The sequence below is a fragment of the Rhopilema esculentum genome, chromosome 6, assembly GCF_057945365.1.
Source record: "Rhopilema esculentum isolate cy_ngs chromosome 6, ASM5794536v1, whole genome shotgun sequence".
Classification (NCBI taxonomy): Eukaryota; Metazoa; Cnidaria; class Scyphozoa; order Rhizostomeae; family Rhizostomatidae; genus Rhopilema; species Rhopilema esculentum.
In genome coordinates this window covers 5,326,761-5,351,337 of record NC_142820.1, presented here as the reverse complement: position 1 = coordinate 5,351,337, position 24,577 = coordinate 5,326,761, and the positions used below count along the sequence as shown (strand labels likewise).

The following is a 24,577-nucleotide window of genomic DNA, read 5'->3' as shown; positions in this document are numbered from 1 at the left end:
AAACAACCCTGGTTTTACGTTGCAGTTAACTTTTGCCATGAATTGCTTTCTTACGACTGTTAATCACCACTGCCACTACTGGCAGTAAAGAAGATAGCTTTATTTCATTTATTCATACTCAGATAAGGACGAAAGAATTGATCCATATATCAGGGAATTGAAGCTGTAATGTGTATAAATCACTTGACCTTAGTAAACTTGTGGTATTTTGGAAGCTTGCGATAATTTCAGTTATCATGTCGAAAGATAGATGAGATAGGTGAACGAATGCACAAATAATTTTTGATGTAGGGAATTCTTCTGAAGGCTTGTGACAGTGGGCCATTTGTGACTAGGCATCTCATCGAAGTCCCGTCTCGTGGTTGGTGAAGGGAAGGCCATATTCGATGGCAGTTTCTAAACGAATGTTTGTTCTGCCCTGTGAAAAAATTTGCTTGAATAGAAGTCAAACAGTAAGTTCTTTAGAGAACCTAATAGTTCTAAGGTCGTGTCTTGATACAAAGATTTTCAATGTTCAGGAATTCATCTTATACCTAAACTTCTGTTGTCTGTAGAGATGGCTGTGTTTTGTATCGTATCGAGATTTTCGATATAAATTAATTTGTCAATTCAAATGTGTATTGTATTTTCTGGGTCACATTCACAACGTTCTTGTTTATGCCATTCTCTTACAATGTCAGTATCTTTTTCATCTTAATTGTCATAAAAAATTTATTCATTCTTTAACTTGGTCACGCGCCAAACTCGTCATATCAGTCATATTGTTGTCTTATCTTACCATTAGGGAACAGGTGAAATGAGAGAAAAATCAGATTGCTTTCCCGGGTTTATATACTTTTGCGTGTTTATCGTGATATTCAAGTTTGTTTGCGTATGTCTGGTCAGATAACATTGAACTAATTTCTCTTCCCTATGTGTTTAAAATATGGCTTTTTTGTCCTTTTACTTTTCTTTGGAGCCGCCAACAGCACGCCTTGCTTTCTTACCAGCTTTCTTCCTGTACGTTATGCTTCTATTTCTGTACTAGAAAGAACGTTATCAACGTGTAGGAGGCCAAGTTGCAGGCAGAATATACAAAGATGCACAATTTTTTGCGAATAAACCTTTTGACATGCCGAAAAAATCCCCATGTTTGTGAAAGTCTGCATCGCTTGTCAAGTTAACATATAGAGTGGCGACCCTCACCTCTTTTGAAGGCTGATACTCTTTTTGAAACTTATTTGCAAAAACCCAGTGCTTTTTCTCGTGTGTATCATTAATGAATAATTTAGTTGACCACTCCATTTTCGGCAAGAGATATCCCTGCTTGATGCAGAGAAATCCCGAAGAATAAGGACGGTTTGTCCCTTTTTGGGCATGGAAATTCTTGCAGAAAATGTATATCTCGTTTTTTAATAAAAATTCAGATCTGAATAGAATCTATAGTACAGTTAAACCTCACCTCACTATTAAAACTTTTACAAAGTTCCATCCTTGGTCATGGCTACACCCCAAGCTCCATGTATTATCGTTTATTGTTTCTGTGTCTTGCAGTTTACCAAGCTAGAGATAATAATGGTGATATACACAAAGATGACCGTAATTCTGTCAAAGAACCCTAATATGATCCACATTTTTAGCGAACGTTTGAACTAAACTGATATCTCTTCAATTCCTGCTACATATTGCTGAAGTGCCAAATTCGTTTGATGACTTTACGCATTTCCAGCTTCTTGTCCTTACGTATTAAGAGTATTAGTAATAACTCAAAGTACATTCAATGTGAAATTAAAAAATTGCAGATAAAGGCATTAACCATGCTTTCTAGATAAAGTTTGTGAAAAATTTAATGCTAAAGATTTGACTTCGATAAACAGCCAATCACTAGTTACAGGACTTTCAATCTTGGACTCATTGTTATACGATATATGACGATAAAGAAAACATCAAAGATAGGCTGAAAGTAATATAGTTTTCCTGCAAACGAATAAAAACTCAAGTTGCAAGAAAAGATAAGATACTTGTGAAGATCAAATAATAACTTAGGCCAAATTAACCAGAGCAATTAGGAATTAATTGCTGAAAGGAATCGCATGCATGGAAGGAATTAGAAAGTGATTTGGAAAATGGCTGCTCGAAGACTCCATAATTTTGAAACGATCAATTGAGTCGCAGCCCTTGGTGGAGGCGAAGCTCTAACTTCGTCTGCCATCTTGGACCAGTCTTACCTGCGTCAAGTGCCTTTAAAACTACCTTCAGATGATAGGTAAAGATAGTTACAAAGAAATACAGATCGAGCCACTACCCTAATATAGTCGTCAGTCCTTGATAGCTAGTTAATGATACATCCAGATTTTTGTTACGGCGACACAAGATTGGTTAAAATTTCAAAGGTGAAAACATTCTAACAGTTAACTTCTGATAAATCGAATCAGGTAGGACCACTTACATCTCGTCGACTTAAGCAACCTTTATGTTAGACATAGGTCCAATTGTTTTGTCATAGATTATGTATATGTTACTAAAAGTTTGTGGTTCTCGTTTGTGGCGCTCTCAGCTGCCATCAGACCCATAGATCGATTCAAACAACGCTAGAAATGCAAAATTTCATATATAATAGATTATATTAGCCTTGAAGATTTCCACGTATTAAATATTTGAATTTATTTATTTGTTAAAATTAGCTAATAAGCAATAAATTTCAAATATTTTACCAACGTAAAAAATACAGTTAATTTTTGTTCATGGCTTGATCAAGACTTAGGTTTCCGTTTGAGATGACTGAGATTTGATTTAAACTTGAAAAAAGGAGAGATTGTGATAAAATTTGGAACTACTTATAAATAATTTGTACTTTGTTTCTTGTATCAAAATTTTAACAGCTTAATATATCTGTCTATTTCCAAAGAAGATTCGTGCCAAGATATTTTCCTTTTCAGTCAGAACTAGAGAATGCATCTCTAGTTATGTGCTCCCTCAATTCAATTGAAACGCTCTTAGCTCTTAATATGAAATTAGATAAAAGATTGCTGATTAACTGCAAGAAGAAAAATAGCACAGATCATAAGAATTCAAATGAAAAAGCCAAAATCGTCATTTTTATCCATCGAGGCTTGGTTTTGAAAAATTTTTGAAGAGATTCTGTTAATTGAGAAATATTCACTCTATCTTTGCAATTCAGCTGCTTCGGTAATAGGTTGATAAGTTTTCAAATCCTGAAAAACAAAATACGAATTTTCATTTACATATAGCCTGCTCCATAACTTTGACACTATAGCTTTCTTCAAGATATTTCACTCAGCGCCCTAGTTTATTAAAGCTTCCTTGCATAGGTACTTAAAAATTTCTTAACATTGAATCTACTCAGATTCGGCGGCTGATTTTACTAACCATTGTACTCTTGTTGTGCACAATATCAGTAAAATGCTCATGGATAGTAATGATGCTTCAAACAGTGATAATTTAGTTGAAAGTAAGAAAGCAGTGAATATCAGAGAGCAGAAAACGGCTGTCTTCGAGAGCGTTTCTATAGTTTAAGGTAGAATCCCCTGCAACTCTCTATGAATAATTTCTAGCGGCTTAAATAGGCATGCAGTACTTCTCAATTTGAATGAGTGTGCACGCGCCCCCTTGTCAAGATAGAGAAAAGTGCTCACAAAGAGATAGAGGCAAAGATAAAAAAAATTTTATCAAACTCACCACTGCTCGTGAATATTTATTCTAGAGATTATCTCTTTGATGAATCTGATTATGGCAAATCTGTAAAGAGGGAATTGTGGAGCAGACTTTATAAGCATCGTAACTTGCTTTTCTTTTCTCCATCATACATCTGCTAATGGTACGATTTGAATATAACAAATTCTATTGTTATCTCTTTTTATATGCAATTAACATGTCATCAGAATCTCTTTATTCAAGTCTGCTGGATGTCTAACTAGATAAAAAGCCACGACTTGTTATGTTGGCAAATGATCTTCTGATTGGAGGACGACAGCATTAGAACAGCACAGCCAAAGGGAATTATGCTGTTTAACTGTTAACTGTGAGTAAGCATGATAAACTGCTTTTTTATTCTTGAAGAATTTAAGCCGCTTAGTCATTAATGTTTATTTACAGGTTTAAGAAGCTTTCGTTTCTGCGGTACAGTAACTGATATGCTAATACGATAAAGAGACTTATCCTCCTCTTATCCTTGGCTTATCAGAAACTCCTGTTAATAACTGTCTATGTCAAATATTTGAAGCTAATAATTTGATTAACTTGGATGGAACGGTCCATTTCCAGACAGAATTTCTCACTTCGAGAATAATATTTTGCAATTTTTTTGTTAAAGCACAAACAAGTGCGTTAAATCTAAGACGAATTTCAATATATTTCGTTACGAGCTTGTTTTCCTTGAATTGTACTTATATCCTTCCTCTTCGGGAAGTTTTTCGTCATCTTGGGCATTGAATTCATTGATGTATCAACAATAGAATCTCTAAGGCTCTCTAGAAAAACGTTTGCTACATACAGCTGGAATTTGGGCGAGAAAATTATAGAGAGAGGATTGTTACTGGCGAAAACCAAGTCCTCTTATTTTCTTGAACATTTCTAATTTTCCATTCCGGAAAGCAACCGTTGTTTTCCATCATTCTTCCAGAAAGAACATTAAAAGTATACTTTCTTCAGTGGCGTAGCTAGCGGTCGTGCTTGTCATGCCGGGCATGACCATCTATTTCCAGAGATAACATTTTTCAAAAAATTATATTTTCGTAAGAATAAAGTCATATTCTCCTGATGGCTCAGGCTATTCGCCTTTGGAGCCCTATGGTTCCACGCAACAATATGGAGCCCTCCGCAGGCGCTCTTCTATTGTCGGGCATGACTAAAACAGAGGGTTTCCAATTTAGTCATGCCCATAACTATGAGCATGACCAAACCCTGTGTTTTAGTCATGCCCATAACGCTGGTTCCCTATGTTTGGTCATGCCTAACAATAGGAGTGACGCAGGAGAGAACAAAGGCTAGTCATGCCATTTCGAGAGGGCATGACCATCATTATAATCATCAGAACCGCCCTGTGTTATTTCATGAACGCGAATGCGAGGCATGGCGGCGCTGCTATGCCTAGATCCACGAGCTGGGAGGTAATTCTCTGTAAGTAAAATGCAAGCAAAAGCTTATTGCCAAGCAGCCACGACTCATGTTAATCTCCAGAACATTTTATGGCAATGAGAGGGTTTTTCAGCCTTAGTGGTTTTGCACTATGTGGAGAAGTGACAGGCACGAAAGGCCATTTTTGGGCATAAAATCAGCGAGCAGGATCATTTTATGCAACAAAACCAAACTCTCAGCCTTTTCAGTAATCAATTGTTACTAGTTGAACATTTGGAGAAAATCTTCTTGATTAAATGAATGCCAAATCTTGGTGCTGTTTCAATGGAGATGGATGGAGGAGATAGCAGTGTTATTTTCCAAACCAACAGATTTGAGAGCTTAAATTTTCCAGACATTTAGCAGCATATTCAGAAACTGTTAAGCCCTTTAAGAGCATTGTTACCATATTATGATTAGGACAATAAGGTTGTAGTTAATGGATAGGAATGCCAAAACTTGCTTAAAGTTATTCTTCAATTTTTTATTTATTATCACATGCAATAACACTGTTTTTACACACAATTAAAGTCAAACTCAAAGCTCTACTGACTTCACTTGTAATTGAAAGTACCTTTTTACTACTTATAGATGTTTAAATAAGATGACCAGCGACAAGTCAAGCATGTTACTGATCTTGTTAGTTAAACAGTTTTATTTCTTTATAACTTTTCATGTATTTGAAAATTTACAAGATCAAATTATTTCATTTAAAACCCTTGTTTGCTAGATTTAGTAAGGAAATCCAATCATGTGGATGTTTACCACAAGTATATGTGGAAACATAAATGTTTTTATCAAGCTAAACTTTTTTTGCAAGGTATTTTTCTATTAAGTCTTAACTTTGCAGGAAACATTTTGCAACTAGGCCTATCCATTATTTTAGCTTCCTATATTTCATATCAATATTTACATTGCATATTCCTTTGCCCATTTGTTTTATTCATCTATCAGTTCTATTCGGGTTGTTAGTTAATCGTGATGGCTTTTACTTACCTTCAATAGATTGATAATAAGACTATTTGTGAAAAATATCACCAAAAAGCTCCCATTCAGTTTCATGTGATTTATTGTTTTATTTACAAATTTTAGCTTATCTCTAAACTTTACAAATGTATTTCAGCCTGCAAATTGAAAGAAATTAGGAGAATAACACAATTATTTGTTTAAGCTAAATTTATCTACTATACTAAACTAATGTTTTCGTATGTCTTCTGTACAGTTCTGTTTTGAAATTGTCAGAACTCTGTCTGTATAAATTACCAACAAACCAAAACAGTGTCACAGCTATAAGACACAAAGGTCATTTTATGGTGTAACAAGATAATAAGAAAAGCTCTTTCCAAAGGTTCATCAAACAATTTTTTATAAGTTGCAAGCCTTAAAATTAAAATTTCCCAAAGGAACTCATCAACTGAAAAATTGGGCGTGGCAGAATATGGCCACACCCATATTTTTTCAAATTTGAGGGAGGGCATGACCACTGCTATTTGGCTAGCTACGCCACTGACTTTCTTAGTAATAATAAATAAAATTTGATTTTTCTACACAAGTTACTTTAATGCAATCTTTATGTTTCAGGTAGCAATAATTGCAGTTTTAGAATGGGTGTATCTTCACGAAGTCTTTTGCATTTATATTTGAATTTGAATACAAAGTTCTTTTGCCTTTGCAAGATACTTTCAGTAAATCTTTGATGTTTTCTTTATCATCGTGTTTTGTGTAACAATGAGTTCGAGATTGAAAGCTCTTTGGCTAGACTTTGTCTGTATATCACTGTCAAAGCTTTAGCATATAGTTTTTACAAACTACATCTAGAAATTATGGGTTATATCTTTGTCTAATAAATATTTTCCAAATTCCTATTGGATGTACTTGTAGTTATAACCAATACTTTTGTGCCAGACTAGAAAAACGCAAGGACAGTCAACTGAGCGATAAAAACTTGCAATAGCTATGTTTGGAAAATACAGTGCTTACAGCTTTTTTAAATTTCTTCGATGGTGTGAGAAAATTTCAAACTTAGGTGTAATGGTCATCAAGGGGAGGTAGAAATTCGTTATTTTTTTAAATCTGCCGTTCCATTTATATTTAGCCAAAACTCCCAAAATTGTTGATAGATGTTGCTGCCCAAAAAAACTGAGAATTTACCAGGTCCTTTTTTATAAGACAACAGCTGAAGAATTTCGCAAATCCGTGAAACTTTGTAAAAATCCCTTATTCCGTGTAGCATTTTTGAGAAAATCCGGCAAGTTGGAGAATTCCATCGTTCCGTCGAGAAATTGACAGATTTCCCTAATCCGCACCAAGTTTCCTTCAAATTTCCTGACTCCGCAAACCCTGATGACCCCCACAATAGATACTGTGTTGATGATAAAAAAGTCTTTAATGCCTGCCTGCCAAAATAACTTGAAACACTAAGTAACTTGCGTTGTGTTTTTGTTTTTCTTTGCATACTTGCCCCTTCCCGAAGAGCAATGCTGATTGCTCAAGCTAGTATCAAACAAATTAAATGAAAAACGTAGATCTCAATCTATTGTGTTGATTTATAGTAAGCCAACATTGTTCCTAGTGAAGGGAGGATGATTGATTAACATTAGTGTTCCACGACTTTTGGTAGAGACTGTAGGAATTACCACTGTGGGATGCTTTTTGTCCAATGCCAAAATAATGGGTGAACTGAGCAGCAAAAGAGAGAAAAATACTCATTCATATAAATTTCATTTCTTTATTTTTAGAAAATTCATCAAAATTGCGAAAAATGTTTAGTAATCTGAGTCTTTACGTTGCCCAAGAACATACTATGGCTGCCTTCAAGAACCTGCATCAAACAACAAATCAATACTCCCCGTACAACACAATGGAATCAGTAAGCTCTGGCATGTTTGAGCCAGTGTTTCATCAAATACCAGCCTACCAAACATACGCACCAAAAGATAAGATAACAAGCGCTCGAAATGACATGCACATTTTTGAAGGCCACCGTCCACTGCATTTTCCATCCTTCCATGTTGGTCTTCCCCAGCGACTGCCGAGTCCTAACCGAGCACCAAACTGGCACCAAACAACTTCAATTCACCAACAGGCCCAGATGTCTCTAGGGGATCAGGAATCACTTCAGATTCCAATGGTAGTTTCAGACAAATGCCCCTACATGGATGATAAGAAAAGCAAGCCCTGCTCTTCAGCGATTTCATTATCCGACCACGATGCAATTCGGTCCGGTGAAACTGACCTGAACCCAAATAAACTTTGGACACCACAGTCGCAGGGCACCGCTTACTATGACCAAAAGGGCATTAGTGCAGGAGGTCTTCATAACTGGATCTATGAAAACCCAAATGTTGTTTTAGGTAAGCAGAAGTCTTGATGATTATTGGTCTATTCAGCAAGTATTCAGGAGGTTGGATTATACCTAAAAAAACATCATAAATCTGCCCATTTCATTATAAAAGTCACCCATGGCTGTCGCTACTGGGTCAGGGGAGATGATATTGAGGCGTGACACCCCCTTGGAAGAAGACTTCATTGTAAAAACGAGCAGTTTTTGCTATTTAGGGATGCTTGTCGGGAAATGGGATCGGGGTACCTCCCTTGTGCACAATAGCTAGCGACGGTCACTTCTTCCACTTTTGTTTATTCCCTGAAATCACAGGATCCTTTCGATGATTCTACCTATCAAAACATGTCTATCAATGAACCAGTGGACATGTCTATCAATGAAGCAAAATTTTTAGTAAAGACAGGATACCTTGAAACTTGTACACGCCATCTTACTGTCTGTTTTCCTTCCATCCTCATTAGTATAAACTAAGCAGCTGTTCCTTAACTAAAGGAAATGTCCATCTGCTTTAGGAAACGTACGAGAATGCGTTAACTGTGGAACTCGTTCAACACCGATTTGGAGGCGAGATAATTGCGGACAGTATTTGTGCAATGCCTGTGGCCTGTATCAAAAAATGAACAACACAAACCGACCATTGAGAAGACCTAGGAGAAAGATGGTACGTCACAAACTGTTTTTTTAAACCAGAAACCTTTCAACCACCTCTTGGTACCACTTCTAGCTGACGCTCTCTGCTGTCTCCCTATCGGTTTTCTTAATCTCTCCTATATCAACTTATCAAGCCCTAAAGTACACTTTCTTATTTTTGACCACTTATTCTTTTAAATTCTTTGACCGTAGACAATTTTTGTTAGCCCGGGGTAGATGCTAGGATGTATTTTTCTGTGATGTCACCCGACACATTATGATAGTGCTATATTAAGGTGATATACCCACAAAAGCACCTTTAAGTTCATTTTGTACCCTACTTTTGTTGGACTTCTGTCAGTCCAGGGTAACTTGCTCCTTGGAATCCCCCGCTGGAAGGCTGGGAATAAGAATCGTAAAAACAAAATTTTTAAAATGCAAGAATGAAACAGACCTGAAAAAAAGCATAGCAAGGTTTATTATACGGTAAACTCGACTGCAAGAAAATTTATACTAGGAATTTCCTTTCAACTTACCTTTCTCAATTCTTAACTTCCCATAATTGTTTAAAGAATAACTGCAAAACAAAAGGGTACGAAAGTCTAGCGAGGTTACCAAACGTCAACCATCTAGATCTTTCTGTTCAATTTAAATACTCTCTTTCAGTCAACAACAAAGAGGGCAGGGATGTCTTGCAATAACTGCAAAACAACAGAAACGACGCTGTGGAGGAGGAATGCTAACGGAGACCCAGTATGCAACGCGTGTGGATTGTACTACAAGCTTCATAAGGTAAAGCCACTTGCTAACTTCTTGAACGACAAGACAGTGTTCCTAAACTGAACCCTCCTTCAACTATTTTTTTAATATCCTTCCCCGAAGTAAAATTTTGCTCTGCCAAATAATCTATCAGCTTGCTTTCAAAAATTTCTCAGCAGTGAGATATTTTGGTGATTTTGCAGGTAAATCGTCCTATAACTATGAAAAAGGCCAGTATCCAGACGAGAAATCGAAAATCAAACCAGTCATGTAAAAAGCAACTGAAGAAAGAAGATGCATCAAAATTACCAACAAGGCAGATGGACTTAGACTTTTACCAAACTGCAAAATTCTTGCAGCAATGGCCAATGAAGAGTTATAACTAAAGGTCGTTAATATTGCTATCCACATAAAAACAATAAAAATCTACAAAGAGAAAGCGTAGACCGTCCTTTTTGCAATGTCAGGGAAAATGCAATGTGTTTCCTTGTGATAGTTATTGATGTCAGACAAACGGAAGAATATGGAAGTTAGAGTGGAGCGAATCTGTACCGTACTGTATAAGATTTTTAATTCTTCAATGTTGATGAAACATTTGAAAATTTGATTAATATAAATATTTAGTTTATTAGGATTATTAATTGATTAACAAGTAGAAGGGACGTATAAGAATAAAATTTATCGAATATTAATGTAATCTATAAGATTAACTTTGAGGAATCAAAATGGTAAAAAATTCTGAGAACAACCAGATATATCAATGAGAGTTAATTTCTTGTGTTCTTTAATTTCTTAAGCCATTTGTTGGTGGTGATGAATTTGAAATGATTTGAAAGCTTCCGTTTTTGTCAAATCTATTTTTAATTTCTTAGACCTTAGATTTGTTAATTCTAATATATAAATACGAAGATTAGTTGCTATGGAAGAATTATATGCATATTGTCCTATCTTAAGATTTGTAGGAGCTACAGGAACGAAAAGAAACAATCCTGAAATTATAGTCAAAATTATATTCTTGATAAAAAACTAGAGAAGTAAGTAATTTTTAAAATTGAAAGAACACTGTGATGAATGTCAAGTTATTACTCTGGATTTCACAACAATCTTTTGATCCATAACTAAGAAAACCTTTAGAGATATCTCAAATCTTTTTCGTCATCATTCATGGTCAGTTTCTGTCGTCTTTAGAGACAAAAAACTTCAACGTCAGCGAATTAAAAAAGTCCTTAGAAAGTCTTAACAATAAAACTTTAAGTTTTGCATAAACGTGACCACTTTAGTGAAATAAAACTGTTTCAATCAATATTTTAAAGGTCTATACAAAAAATCACTTCTATCTAGATCTATACAAATACATATAAAAACAGGATGCTTACCAATGTTTCTTCTTTTGCAAGAAGTTGACTTCGTTGATTTTAATGGGACTCATCATTAAGCACAAACGGACGATTTTTCAGTAATCTTTGATAACTACAGTTTCTTGAATTTTATAAGCATGAATTCTCATAATTGATTTGCTATGAAAATTGACTTAAGATAATTAACCTGATTTTTTTGGATATTTGGACACGTTTTTGCTTGACAAAAATACTCCATGAAAGTGATTTCCTTCACATTTGATATAAGTCCTTGTTTTGGAGGTGTTGTCAACAAGGCACTTGCCCAGGGAGAGTTTTCTTGATATCCCAGAATTCCTCTGATACCACTTGAAAAATCCGCTTACTGGACTACGCAACTTACTTAAAAAAGAGCAAATATTCAATGTTTATAAAAGAGATACACCAAAAGCACCTTACGTTCTATTTTTTATGTACTACCCTTGAATTTAAGAATATTATTACAAGCGTTAAAGTTTTTTACTTTTGTTTCTAATTTGATGTCCCATCAATAAAATTCCGGCAGCTTTTACTAATCTTAGGGCTTTTAAAATTAAAGAGAGCTCAAATTAGACAACACTGCATTTAATTTTTTTTACTGACACGCTTAAGAAGGCGTTCCTAAATTCTTCAACGCAATGACTTTTGAAATTGTTATGACAAATTTCTTACATCCCTATGCAGTAATATAAGTAAAGACTTCTCTATCAGTACAAACGTAAAAGTCTTAGACTCTGTATAACTGGCTAATGCTTGTTAGGACCGTACATCTCTTGAATAGGGTCGCCTACACACCTCGTCAAAGACTGATATTTTCTTGGTTACGATATGGCCAATTGTTGTTATAAGAATCTGTCTGTAAAAAATGAGATGGCAAAAACTAAGTGAATAATATTGATCACCCACAACTTTAAGAATTGGTCCCAATTTTTTTTCTTTAAGAAACTGCTCAAAAATGATGTTTTTAAAGATGAAATAGAGATGATTCTTTTAGACGATTAGGCGCCTACTTCTGTCTTAATTGAGCTTCATAATAGAGCGCAGAGCTCTTTAGGATTGATAAGCTATTCTGTTTATTTATTTTTTTGCGTTCAAAAAAAATTAATATCGTCAACTCTTTGTATTTAAGTGGTTCTTAAGAAACTTTTAACGCTAAAATCAACAGTATCTTGAGAGAATGAATACAAATCCTTTATTAACTGCTGCAAAGATAATGAACTTTTCATCACAGTACAACAACTGCACTCTACACAGTGACCTTGATGCCACGAAAAAGCTCCAAGAACAAATTTAAAGATTACAAAAATTCTAGGGTATATTTTTGTCTAAGGGCAGATCGATATCTAAGAAGAAAATAATTTCTCTAATTGTAACGATTTTTTTCTTCCTAGGAACTGAGGGTTTGTCAAAAAATCTTTGCAAAGGCCAATAAAGTACACTTGATAGCAATGTAATCACTAATACAGTGTCTTCAAAAGATTCAAATTATCTTAGCTGTTCTCCCTTTTTAAGTGGCTTTCAGCCCGCAGTTTTCGGATGCTTTTTTCTTTGAGGTATGATGAGGGCCAATGCTTGTTGTGTTAGGCACCTTAGCAGCTTGAATTTTTGTCTTTGGTTCATCATCCCAATTTTGCTCCTCTTCGGGAAGGAAGTAGTTTTCTGATGGTTTTTTGCCTTTCACTTCTAAATCTAGAACGTGTGTGGATTTGTGAAAAATTTAGTAAACAAATAGACATATCTTTTAAATAGAAAATTGTTCATTTCTATTCATAAATCCACTTCTTTATAAAAGGTTTATTTCTTGCTACTATAGAGTTTCTGCCAGCTATTTACAAAATTTTTAAAGCTATGGATTCTGAGAGTTAGAAAAATCAAGAAATATCCTCTGTTAGTTTCAATCTATTTGTGAAAAGCTAAAAAAGTTGAATGTAGGAAGTTTCTGTTTTGTAGTCCTTTCTATAGATCAGTTTAGATAAAATATACTGTAACTAATTGTGGATAAATGAAATTTGTATTGTTTATTTTCTCAAAAAGATGCTAATACAGGCCTCTTGCAGCCCCTACTAAAAACAATCAAGGTATTGTAAAAGCCTAGAGAGAGAAAGAGTATATTAACTATAAAGTATCGCTACAATATGACAAATAACATAGATCTCGTTTTAAAATAGGCTCATGGTATTATAACCATAGTTAGGTCTTCGTACGTATTTGAATATTAACCGTTTTTCAGGAAAATAATCTATAAAGATAGTTCCCTGTAGGTCTCCTCTTATTCAAAATTCAAAATGACAACTTGTCACAAAACCCCTATCAGCTTTTCGGCGCTCTTGTTGGATAATTTTAGATATCAAGGCATTTATGACTGATAGCTTAGTTCCAAAGAACATTAAACGTTTAACTTTGCATGCATTTGAAATAATCAGACGGATGCTTGTAGTTTCCAGACTAAATATAATGCTGACCAGCTCGTTCATTTAACTTGGCATCTGCCAACGACATCTTAAAACCGATTTGCTGTTCTTCAGTCATGCTTAGGCCCAGACACATTTTATAATTTACAACGAGGGAACAACTACCTGTATTGTTGTGACTGTAGGGGCCAGCGTTGGTTTCCACAAACCTGGACATTCTCCTTTTCTTTAATGCAAGTCAACGATATTATCTTCCAAAAACTTGAGAATGTTTTTTATATTAATATGTTTCTGCTGATGCCACACGTTATTTCTCGCAATAAACGGGCACGTGAACAATGTGAAAACTGGAAAGGCCCATCCCGAAACGGAATTCATGAACCTCTGGTTATAAGGAATGATGATTATTATATGGAAGCTTACATTATTAAGCAGTCTTTCTGAAATAAGTGGCATATAAATCTCCAACACTAGTACAAACCTTTTCTGTACTGTGTGTGACTTAGCTTTGCAACGTTGCTAACAAAGTAACTCTGTTTTCATACTTACATGAAGAATCTTTTTAAGATATCGAATAACTTCATCTATCTCTATGGTGGTAGCTTTTTCACAAGGTTCATTTGCATCTTTCCTCCGTTATTTCAGCCAGTCACGAGGAAATTATAATACACCAACCTCACAGGATCTTATCAAGAGCATTTATTGGAAGCGATGTCAAGATTGAATGAATACTAGGAAATCACCATGATACTTTCCACATAATGCCAAATTTACCTTTTTCTTTCCAGTTATCATTTGTTTCGTTGCATTTCAAAGATCTCCACAGCAAAGCTTTATATCTTTGTGTTCTTTGAGAAGCAACACAGCTTGCATTGCATAAACAGAAATGCTTAGTTACCAATTCATAAATGTTTTACTTCCAGGAACAGCTCCAATAGCTTGCTTTTCATGACTTTTGAAGAACAATTCATCCGCCACAATACCCAATACAGGTGGCAAAACCAACAAGTGCTCCATCATTTGATGTACAGGCTCAGAATGTGGAGTTTCCTACAAAAAATTTGAAAAGGAACACTTTGGACAGTCTTTTATGAATTTTTACGCAGTGTACCTGGAACAGAAGTGGATTGTTCTGACGTTTTCTTCAATACAAAGGTAAATGTGAACTCAAAGCTTACTGCAAATGTTGAAATGATTAAAATCTTATGCACAAAGCTTACCGTGAAATTGAAAATCTACGTGCTTTGTCAAACACTTTTTGGATAGGCCTACTTGCCTAGTCTTGTTCCAAAAAGCTAGATCTGGATAATCCCTTGTTCCATTGTTTTCAGACTTTGAAACATAAATATTTTGCTTATGTTCTTTTTCAGATAAAAAAGATTAATTCTGTTGCTGTATTTCTTTTGAGAAAGCCTTTTTTATATAGCAGCCGAAAGGAATACCCGTCGATAGAACAATCTATTCGTTCTTCGATTGTTTATTCATAGCAGTTCTCGACTATTTTATCCTCTCACTCGACAGATGCACAACAAGGCAAGTCATGGCAAGTTTGAGGAAGTCCTGAAAATTCGTTTCAAGAAATAAAATCATGTTACGCGGATCAAATCTCATTATAAGTGGATCGATCTTATGGCCATTGTAGAGAAGAGAAAATCTTGAACTAACGGACTGCATTTCGTCAAAAATCATAAAAATTTGAAATATAAGGTGAGTTTCCTATCTTTTATGATGTATCTTGCAACACAAATCTGATCAGATCATATTGCAAGAAGCAACTGATACGAGGCAGTTCATGTGCGAGGTCAGACATCATGTAACATGGCGAGCAATTTAGCGAGAAAAGCAGCATTAGTTTGCAGAAAGTAGTTTGATTACTTCCCATCTTGCTCATAACTGCTCACTTTCTGGCATAAACAAGCAAAGCGATAAATAATGGGCAACCAAGTTCGCAGAATTTATTGTACGTTTTTAAAGGAGTTTTATATTACGAAAAATGTAAATGGTCCTAAACTTGCGGAGAATAACAATGTGCACGTTAATTTATTTAAAAATGTGTAACATTTAGTGGGCCTTAGGTGTCAAAGGCCCAGAGTTTTTAAGATTTGGGCAGGTGAACGCTTCTCAAAATATGCTAGATATTTTTGATAGTCAAAGTAATCCAATGAGCTTCAACGTGTTTTCATGACTTAGTCACCATTTTTTTCAGCTAAATCACACCTTTTTTTCCTACCATACTGCTTTGAAATTCTGTAACTTGAGCAGCTTTTGCCTTGCCCTACTTTTGGGCATTATTAGTAAGTCTTTTGAGGCACTTTCTGCCGATGAGTTACACTGGCTATACTTTCGAATATCTCACAGTGCGTTTTTACAAGTGAGGTGTTTTGGTTTTTTGCCAGATGCTGTGTTTCCAAGATCAGGGAATGTTCAGGATACAAATGGACATGATAGAAGAAGTGACACTTTGGCGATCTCAGGGAGGTCATTCCAGATCAGACTCAGCTATGCAGGCCTACCACAAGCTGAAGTTGGGAGTGATGAGGAAGAGATCTAGCCATGCAAATTAGAGCATTTTCAAATGAAATTAAGCAATGCATACTGGCGTTACCTAGAGAAGAGTTGGAATGAACGCCCATTCATAAGCAATGCAAGCAATGAAAGCATTTGTGCCAAGAACCATCTACTTAATATTCCTTTGCTTTACAGAAATATTTGAAATTAAGAGGTGGGATACAAATGAATTATAACGATTCCTGAGTACTGTTCTCTTTTGTTAGTAATACACTAATTAGTTTAGTTGGTGAGTAAAATTTTTTCTTAAATCTTTCAGGATACTTAAAGTTTGTTTATTTTTTCTTATTCCTTGGTGAATAACATTAATGGAAGTTAATTTTAACAAAAAAGTGCAACGTTTTTCAAAAGAGCGTAAGATCATGATTTGATTTTAAATATAAAAACTTGTGAAAAAATGCATAAAATAGATAAAAGGGTGCATCTGTAACAAGGCTACCCCCTGATTGTTCCTTTGATTTGGGGACGTACTTGGCCAAATATCGATATTATCAAAATATTTTACACCAAACTTTTTTATATTCTTGCAACAAAGGTCGCGCGAGCATTGCAATTTAACTTAAGCTTGAAACTTTGATTTGAAAAAGTCGTTTGAGGTTTGCCTGATGCAAAAATGGCATTTACAAAGCATGGGGTACTTTTTTCAAGCCTATGAAGCCTTTTGTTAAGTTTTACATCTTTATATATTTATATATTATAAATATATATATATAATCAATAACATGATTGCATTTTAGAAAACACAAGAAAGACTGATATGATAGTTGATACGAACTCGAAAATTTTTATCTGAATTTGGACCAAACAGCATTTCCCGACCTGTTAGGCCGCTTGTCTCCCTTTCCCTTCAAAAACCATGCATAAATTATGGGACTCTACATAAATTGATATGCCAAATGTGATTCAATTTTCTTAACCTTGCAATGATAAAAACTGAAGGTTCTTATTTAATTTAAGCATTGTCAGAAAAGACTTTTTGAAAATATTGTAAATTATCAAAACCATACCCTCAAATTTTTCATAGATAATTGTGGATTTCCGCATAAGTTGGAATTTCTAACTATAACATGACATGCTCAAAATATTCTATTCTGGTGGCAAATGCTTTCTGAAGCGTTTTTAAACAGATTTCCTTCAGAAAGTTTTTATTCAAAAGCCATACACTTTTCCTCACAAATTGTCGTGTATCTGCATGTAAGTTTGTTCGTGTAATAGTCGAATAGTTCCAAGAAAAATTTTGTTGATACAAAATTTGAAAATGGCTTTGAAAAAAACAAACATTCACAAGACATTCTAAAGATTTTTGTCCGACTCTCTTCAGAGTATGAAGCAATTATCAAACTAATTTCCAAATACATTTATCCAGCTATGGACCGGCCATTTTCGATCCACAGCTGGGTATGCTTTTGCCATCTTCATCTATAATACCCTGATTCTGACACTCTTTCCGAGAAGCGTCAGACGATTAAGCTTTAAGTATTTTACAAAATGTTTGCCTTTTCAAAGCCATTTTCAAATTTTTCGAAAAATGTTGTATTCCAGCCTAACGGCATTGTTCAAGTCCGACTGTTCACCAGAGATAGAAATCCAAGTTACATAGTTGAAAAAGTAGTATGTGTATGATGTGACCTGTGGACGAGGTATAAAGCTCTTTATATCTTAAGTGCTTAGTATTTTAAAACTAATTGTCAAATTAATCAAGACAATCTACTTATTTTGGCACAGTGAAACTATTCTCTAGCATCAAATTTATAAATTAAACATAGCAATCATGTATTAATCTGGATGCCTTTATCGAAACTGTTTGCATTTTGGGTAAAGTTTTTAGGTTAAACTAAAACTTCAAACCAATGAAGTGTAAACTAATGCTATTTTGGCGGCCTTCAAATATCAATTTTTCTTATTTATCAATCATGAAACGTTTTCCTCAGTTTTAGTCTCTCCAAAATTTTAAAACCAATTTGCTTTTATTTTATTACTTGGTGCAATACCTTTTTAATTAATTGCTAACTTAAAGATGCAGTGCCAACAAATGTATTAAATATAACTACAAGATACATGCTTTTGTCATGCTATTGTTAGTGATGCAAAATGCTAGTTTTTCAATTTAATCTCAATGTCTAATTCTTCTGCAAATCTCCATTATTCAGTTCTTCTGCAAACCATGTATGTTTCGCATCTAGCCAAGTAATGCTAAACGAAGCCTGGAAAAAAGAAAGAAATCATCAAGTACAGGCAGGGACGTCCCGAAGCCTTCGAGTTGGACGTAAAACAGAAAAGGGAATCTATAGATACATTGCAAACTTGTATACCTTGATTCATTACGTAGACGACTTCTTCGGGTTTCAACAGGTAGCCATCCCAAATTGCCAAGTCATCGAGTTGCATAGCCCAGTAGTCATTAACCAGGGGATACAGTGTTCCGGCTCCTATTATAAGATCTGGGTGGCCTGTTGGTGATGCAGAAGTTGTTCCATACGTTGTACCCTCTGCCACAATCTTACCATTAATGTAAAGAACGAGTTTTGCAGCTAAAATCGAAATTTTGTTTGAAAATAACATGGATTTATCTTTATGTGCCTATTTTATTTGCAATAAAAGGAGACATTGAAGTTCAACTTAAGCAACTCCGAGGGAAGGATCACTCCATGAAAGGGCGTACGAGATTTAGGTTATTCAAATGTTTGCTTTTTTAAGCCATTTTCAAGTTTTGTACCACAAAAAGATTGTTTGAATAAAATATGTGTAAACGACGACTTACATTTCCAGTTGCTGGTTACAGTCAGATGCGTCCAAGATTGCAGTGTGTCAGGCAGTGAAGTCTTAGTAGATAGGTGTTTCTCGGGTGCTACAAAGCGGGCAATGATGGATTTTGCGTTGTTGTAAACACGCACAAGAAGACCTGTGTTCCATTTCAACCTTCCTGTACCAATAACAGTTTGGTGCCCAGGGTTTGGAGAAACAATGCGTAACCATAGAGATAAACTACAGAGACCAGCCTCTGGATTACTGAAACAGAACGGTATTGGTAAGTAATTCGTGATAAAAAAGAACGTTTTCTCACAAGTTATTACTAGCAGTCTATCTAGAAATAAAAGGCACCATTTAGGCACAAGATCAGAAGGGAGATGTATTCAAAGCTAGCCGGTGTAGCTCTCTCAAAAACTTGCCATGCTAGCTCATCAGCTCTCGTAAACATAAGGGTATGCCATGCTAGCTCATCAGCTCGCTGATTCACCAGGCAGAGCAAATTAGGGCCTACAATGATACATGATAACATTTTGGATGGTATATGAGGATGACACATATACCATCTTCAAAACAAAGGGTGAGTTTGATACTTTCCTAAAACGTCATAATGGCCTAAACACAGCCCTACAGTTTACATTTGAAAAGGAAGAAAATAACTCCTTTCCCTTTCCAGATGTTTTGGTTGAAAAGTCTGGCGCTGGATTTCTTACCAGTGTGTACCGTAAACCCACATTTTCGGGGCTATACACTCAATGCAGTTCGTTTTGCCCAAGCAAAGAAAAATCAGCCTCATCAAACTGCTTACCCATAGGGAACTGATGATTTGTTCCAAGTCTAGACTCGGAACTTGAACAGCCAAAAAAGAATTTTCTGGAGAACGGCTATCCAGAGGATGTCATTTCAGTTTACATTAAGAATAAGATGAAATAAATGAAATAATCTCGGCTGAAATAAAATTTGGTCCGCAGAAGTGCCCGATCTATCTATAACTACCCTGGATCGGTAATTGTTCCTTGGGTTTCGAAAATCAGATAAAACAGGCCATTACAAATTGTTTCTTTGCCGTGAATCCACGTATTCTTTACAGTGCAAAAAGGCAAAAGGATTGCGTTCCTATCTCACAAAAGAGTTCCGTTATACACGATTCTCGTTACGTAGGACGCACTACCCGAAGATTGGAGGATAGAATAAAACAACATGTTCCGTCTAGTTTTAGAAACAAAACTCATCCCCAAAGAAAACAGCCACCTCGGTCCTGCCACCTCGGTCCTGCCACCTCGGTCCTCTCACCTTGGTCCTCTCACCTCGGTCCTGCCACCTCGGTCCTGCCACCTCGGTCCTGCCACCTCGGTCCTCTCACCTCGGTCCTCTCACCTCGGTCCTGCCACCTCGGTCACTAAAACATGCGATTCTGCTATCGGGCAGCATTTACTTGAAAACCCAAATTGTGCAAAAAACTATAGTGGCGACATGTTTCGGATTATTGGTAAAACCCGATGGTCGTTCCATCTAGCAGTTCCATATAAGATTTTTGCATTTAATTCTACTCAGCTGCCTTTACGTTGTAAAATTATGGCTTGAAAACAGGCAAATATAGCAAATTTTGCATTTATTGGAACAGTGAAATTTTGACACTTCGCCGGATCCAAATTCTGTTTAGAGCATGCATCTTGAAATATCTGATTTGGAAAATCTGAGCAAAAGTTCTTTGAATAGTTGCTTAGCTAGAACCATTACACAAGATGAAAAACCTGAAAATGGTAGACTATTGTCTGCCTCGATCTAAAAAAACAATTATGACATTTGGGATTGCTTGTTTATAAAGTTCTAAATGTCTTCAATTTGACTTCTACTATGTATCACCTACTAATGGCTTAAGTTCGGAAAACATGGAGGTAATATGGTCAAAAGCCATATGGTAGGCCATTATTACCGCAATCGGAGCATTCGTAAAAAGGATGAAGGTGTTGAAACGAGCTATAAAACATACATTGGAATTTAAGACAAATTATGCAGTTATTTAGGAAAAAACCTTATACTGATTTTGACTTTTGGTATAAGTGAAGGATTGCAAAATGATCACAAAATACTTCGCAATCTTTTATCGTAGGTGTAGTTTCCTATATAAATAATGTCGGGCTTTTGAGCTTCGGTTTCGACAAAATAGGAGGGCAATTGCCCACCAGTTGCCCACATGATTTCAACTACTGGATACATTCGCACATATATTTCCTCTCGTCTCGCAAGTCTCGACATTAGTATATGAAACTATACAACAACCAGCTCGACTCTGCTGAATCTGGTATCACTATCCTATTTGGTACACAGACACTCGTATCAGAAGGCAGATAACATAACAGTTTCACCACCACAAGCCTAGAAACATCAGGTATTTGCCTGTTATTATCACTTAGGTCTTCTCATATTAGATCGTTTTTAATAAAGATTTATCACATATAATTATCACATAGAATCATCTTTAAACTTACTTGATACAGCTGTCTTGAAAGTTACCCACGATAGCACCAGCATTGATACCAACAATTTTCAGCACTTTGCCTGGCCGGTCCAATACAGTACCGATGGTTGCACCGTTAATCATTGTCAAAACATTATTCTCAATTCTATCCTTCCCCCTGTTATAGACAGTTTTTGTGGGATTTCCAGTTAAGGTGGTTTCAAAAGCAATGAAAATATCAGGCTGACATGGAGATTCTAGAAAGAATGTTACATGAGATATTTTACTTTCATGCAGTGTAAGGACAGAAAAAATTATATGTCACTTAACCAGAGCAGGAATAGCCCACATGGCACCACTAGATGTTTAATTTTGAAAAGAGTGCACGCACTTAATGTATCTTACAACAGGCATAAAATAGGTCTGAAGAAAAAGATAAGAAAAACTGATAAAAACGATGATAAAAAAATCACAGCAAGAAAAGTTAAAATCAATCTCTAGTGTAATAATCGAAGAAATATGTTTTCTTAATTAACGAAGAAGCACTGGGCAGATGCAGTCTCTTGTTTTTTTCTTTTTCTACCTCGAGGAAATTATTTTACTAAAAATCCAGAACAGCCCTTATAAAAAATGCTCAAAACAAGTTAGAACTAGTAAACATGCAACCTTAAGGCGGGTTGTTATAAAATGGTGCACAACTTTCCTTTGATATTTCAGATAAACCTTCTCAGATATATTCTCGAAACTGAAGGCAAATTAAGACAAATTCAGAGCTGCATGAATGCAAAGCATAGTTAATGAAGTACAGTGACATGTATTCCACTTTAAATGCCGACCATTTACCGATAGTATTCTAAAGACTAAATGGAGCCACGGTTACGTCTTCAGTTAGCTGGCCAGATATTGTTTTATAAATGGTACAGTTATAAAAGGCCCCCAACGGGTGCAAAAGAAAAGCTGTAGCAGCTTTATACAAACCTTGTGTGCAGTTGCAGCTATATCCAATACTTGAGTGGCATGAATCCATGCATAGGCAAGGGTAACAAGGGTTGTAGGACAGTTTTCTACAGTGCTGGCCAATCTGCAAAAATATTATCATTATTATGATTATAAACCAGTATGGGTACTATTACAGTCTTGGGTGTATATAAATTTTTACATAAACGGGTGTATATATGATTGAAGATTCTACATATTTTTTATTCAGTAATGTACGATTGCTTTTAAGTTTATAAATAATGTATAATTGATTTAAAAATAATATGATAGGTATAGTGTTGTTAGAATTATTTGGTTAAGTAAAAAGTACTTAGCCATTGACTGGGATGCTTGATCGCTTTAGGACGAGGATACATAATTTCGTAACTGGTATTTTTGCTTTCATCTGAAATTTCGAAAAGCACCAGGAAAGTAAAGAAAAATAAAGAATTGGCATGATTGCTAAATTTGTCTGGGCCCAAGTAAAAATTTCACAAAAAAATCTTGCTTGAGGGGGAGTCTTCTGCCCCCAGCAATTGCCTCCCTGAGAATTGCTTATTGCTAGATCTATATTTCATTTCGACAAATTTTGAAATACACGGGGACTATAGACGAAAAGCAAGTATGCTAATCACCCAACCTGTGATGAAAATGACCCAGTGTCATAATAACTCCAACCTTCCCTTGCTACAACATCCTTCGTGTTTCTATCATTCGACAGAAGCTCGCATATTGATTCAACTGGTGAAATAGTTTTGTAATTGAATGCTTTACAGCTTTCGTTCTTCACGCAAAACTCGATGCATCCAGAAACGCCTTCTGAGGTTGTCAATGTTACAGTATTGTCGCCGTTATTAAGTGAATGATTTGATGCAATTTTGTAAAATGTTGCTTCTGTTCCACATTGATGTCGAATAATATTTTCTGCAGTCACGCTAAGTGACAGAATGCCGCATAAAAGAACGAAGGCTGCCAGCATCATCTTTCCAGAAACGAGCAAAAGCTGGTCCTTCTGTGTCTCTGACAGAAAATGTTATTGCTCAAGAATAGTCTGATTCTGTCGAGTTTTGATCACATCTTTATACTCAAAAACATTGGTCTAAAGCGTCTTTTAATCAACAGTAGAACAACCAACAAGCGATTGACAGATGTCTTAAGCCACTTAATATCTGTAGATTGCTTTCAAGAACGCCGCCAGTTCTCGGTGTAAACGAGGTCTAGCCGGCATAGGTTGTCTATTCATAAATTTTCAACTTGATTTTTATCAATTAATTAAGATAAGGTGCATTAAAACTTTTAAAGTCATGATAGAAGTTAAAGTACGTCGTAGAAGTATCAAAATATTGTCTAGCTTTGGTTGTTGTTGTTGTTTAAATAGTTAATGCTGTTTAAACAGTTTATGGTGTTATATCAGAAATTCATAAAGTTTTTCTAGATGATGTTGACCCTGTCGGGTGCCTATACAAAGTAAATGCATCTTGAAACAGAAATGTAACATCTCGTGTAGCTCAAAAACAGAAAAAAGATACATGAAAAGGTGTCTTTTATACATGAAAAGGTGCCCCTTATCTGCACAAAGATTTCATCCATAAAATTGCCCATCATATTATCAGCCGAACATTCTTGCTATGCACTGAACTTGAATATTCACAAAAAGTATATTTCCAACAGGCAACTGCGTCAGCATTATCTACAATCTGAGAGGAATGAACCTTGTAGTTGAAGGATGTTGTCGTTTCTTACAGCCAGGCCAGAGTGTTGTGGAACTTTAACTTCATTTGCACTTTTACCGTGCATGTTAATATAGCAATGGATCTTAATTAGGCACTTCTATGCACAATGGACAAATACTCCTATGCTAGATCAAGTCTTTGCTGTGTAATCTGAAGATTTCACAGTCTTATAGGGTTTTTTTGCAGACGCTGATGTTGGAATGCGGCAATGATGTGATTTGATTTCCACCAGATGTCGACAAACGAACAGAGCTTTTTGCTATGCGGTTTCTGAAAGTTTTTCTGAAGTTCGAAAGTAACAAGTCCCAATCTTTGCCATTAAGACTTAGATTGTTCATTTCTCGACAATTCTGACCACTTTCAATACCCAATCTTATGTATTTTCGACCGCGATTTTACATGAACTTTAAGACAATATCAAAACTAACTTACAGACCAGCCTAACAAATCAGGAA

The 24,577-nt window shown here is 35.5% G+C and overlaps 2 protein-coding genes and 1 long non-coding RNA gene across 4 annotated transcripts; 2 read left to right on the top strand and 1 right to left on the bottom strand.

Annotated features, from left to right (window-relative positions):
* Positions 1 to 3,431: 3,431 nt before the first annotated feature.
* On the top strand, positions 3,432 to 12,641 carry LOC135686948 (GATA-binding factor 1-B). The gene is made up of 5 exons (XM_065203361.2): positions 3,432 to 4,021; positions 7,854 to 8,468; positions 8,971 to 9,119; positions 9,755 to 9,880; positions 10,051 to 12,641. The coding sequence occupies exons 2-5, from the start codon at positions 7,877 to 7,879 to the stop codon at positions 10,231 to 10,233; spliced, it is 1,050 nt and encodes a 349-aa protein (XP_065059433.1). The 5' UTR covers positions 3,432 to 4,021; positions 7,854 to 7,876; the 3' UTR covers positions 10,234 to 12,641.
* Positions 12,642 to 14,648: 2,007 nt separating this feature from the next.
* Positions 14,649 to 16,168, top strand: LOC135686949 (uncharacterized). The gene is made up of 3 exons (XR_010516127.2): positions 14,649 to 14,789; positions 15,156 to 15,341; positions 16,031 to 16,168. It is a non-coding gene; the product is annotated as an uncharacterized LOC135686949 (long non-coding RNA).
* A 1,565-nt stretch (positions 16,169 to 17,733) lies between these two features.
* On the bottom strand, positions 17,734 to 24,493 carry LOC135686947 (uncharacterized). Of its 2 annotated transcripts, XM_065203360.2 has the most exons (6): positions 23,030 to 24,493; positions 22,390 to 22,492; positions 21,443 to 21,668; positions 18,964 to 19,211; positions 18,515 to 18,733; positions 17,734 to 18,406 (listed from the first exon to the last, which is right to left on the bottom strand). In XM_065203360.2, exons 1-6 carry the CDS (start codon positions 23,369 to 23,371, stop codon positions 18,396 to 18,398), a joined length of 1,149 nt encoding a protein of 382 aa, XP_065059432.1. In that variant the 5' UTR covers positions 23,372 to 24,493; the 3' UTR covers positions 17,734 to 18,395. The 2 variants fall into 2 exon arrangements, with proteins under 2 accessions (XP_065059432.1, XP_065059431.1); XM_065203359.2 differs by having other exon boundaries at positions 17,734 to 18,733.
* Positions 24,494 to 24,577: the final 84 nt, after the last annotated feature.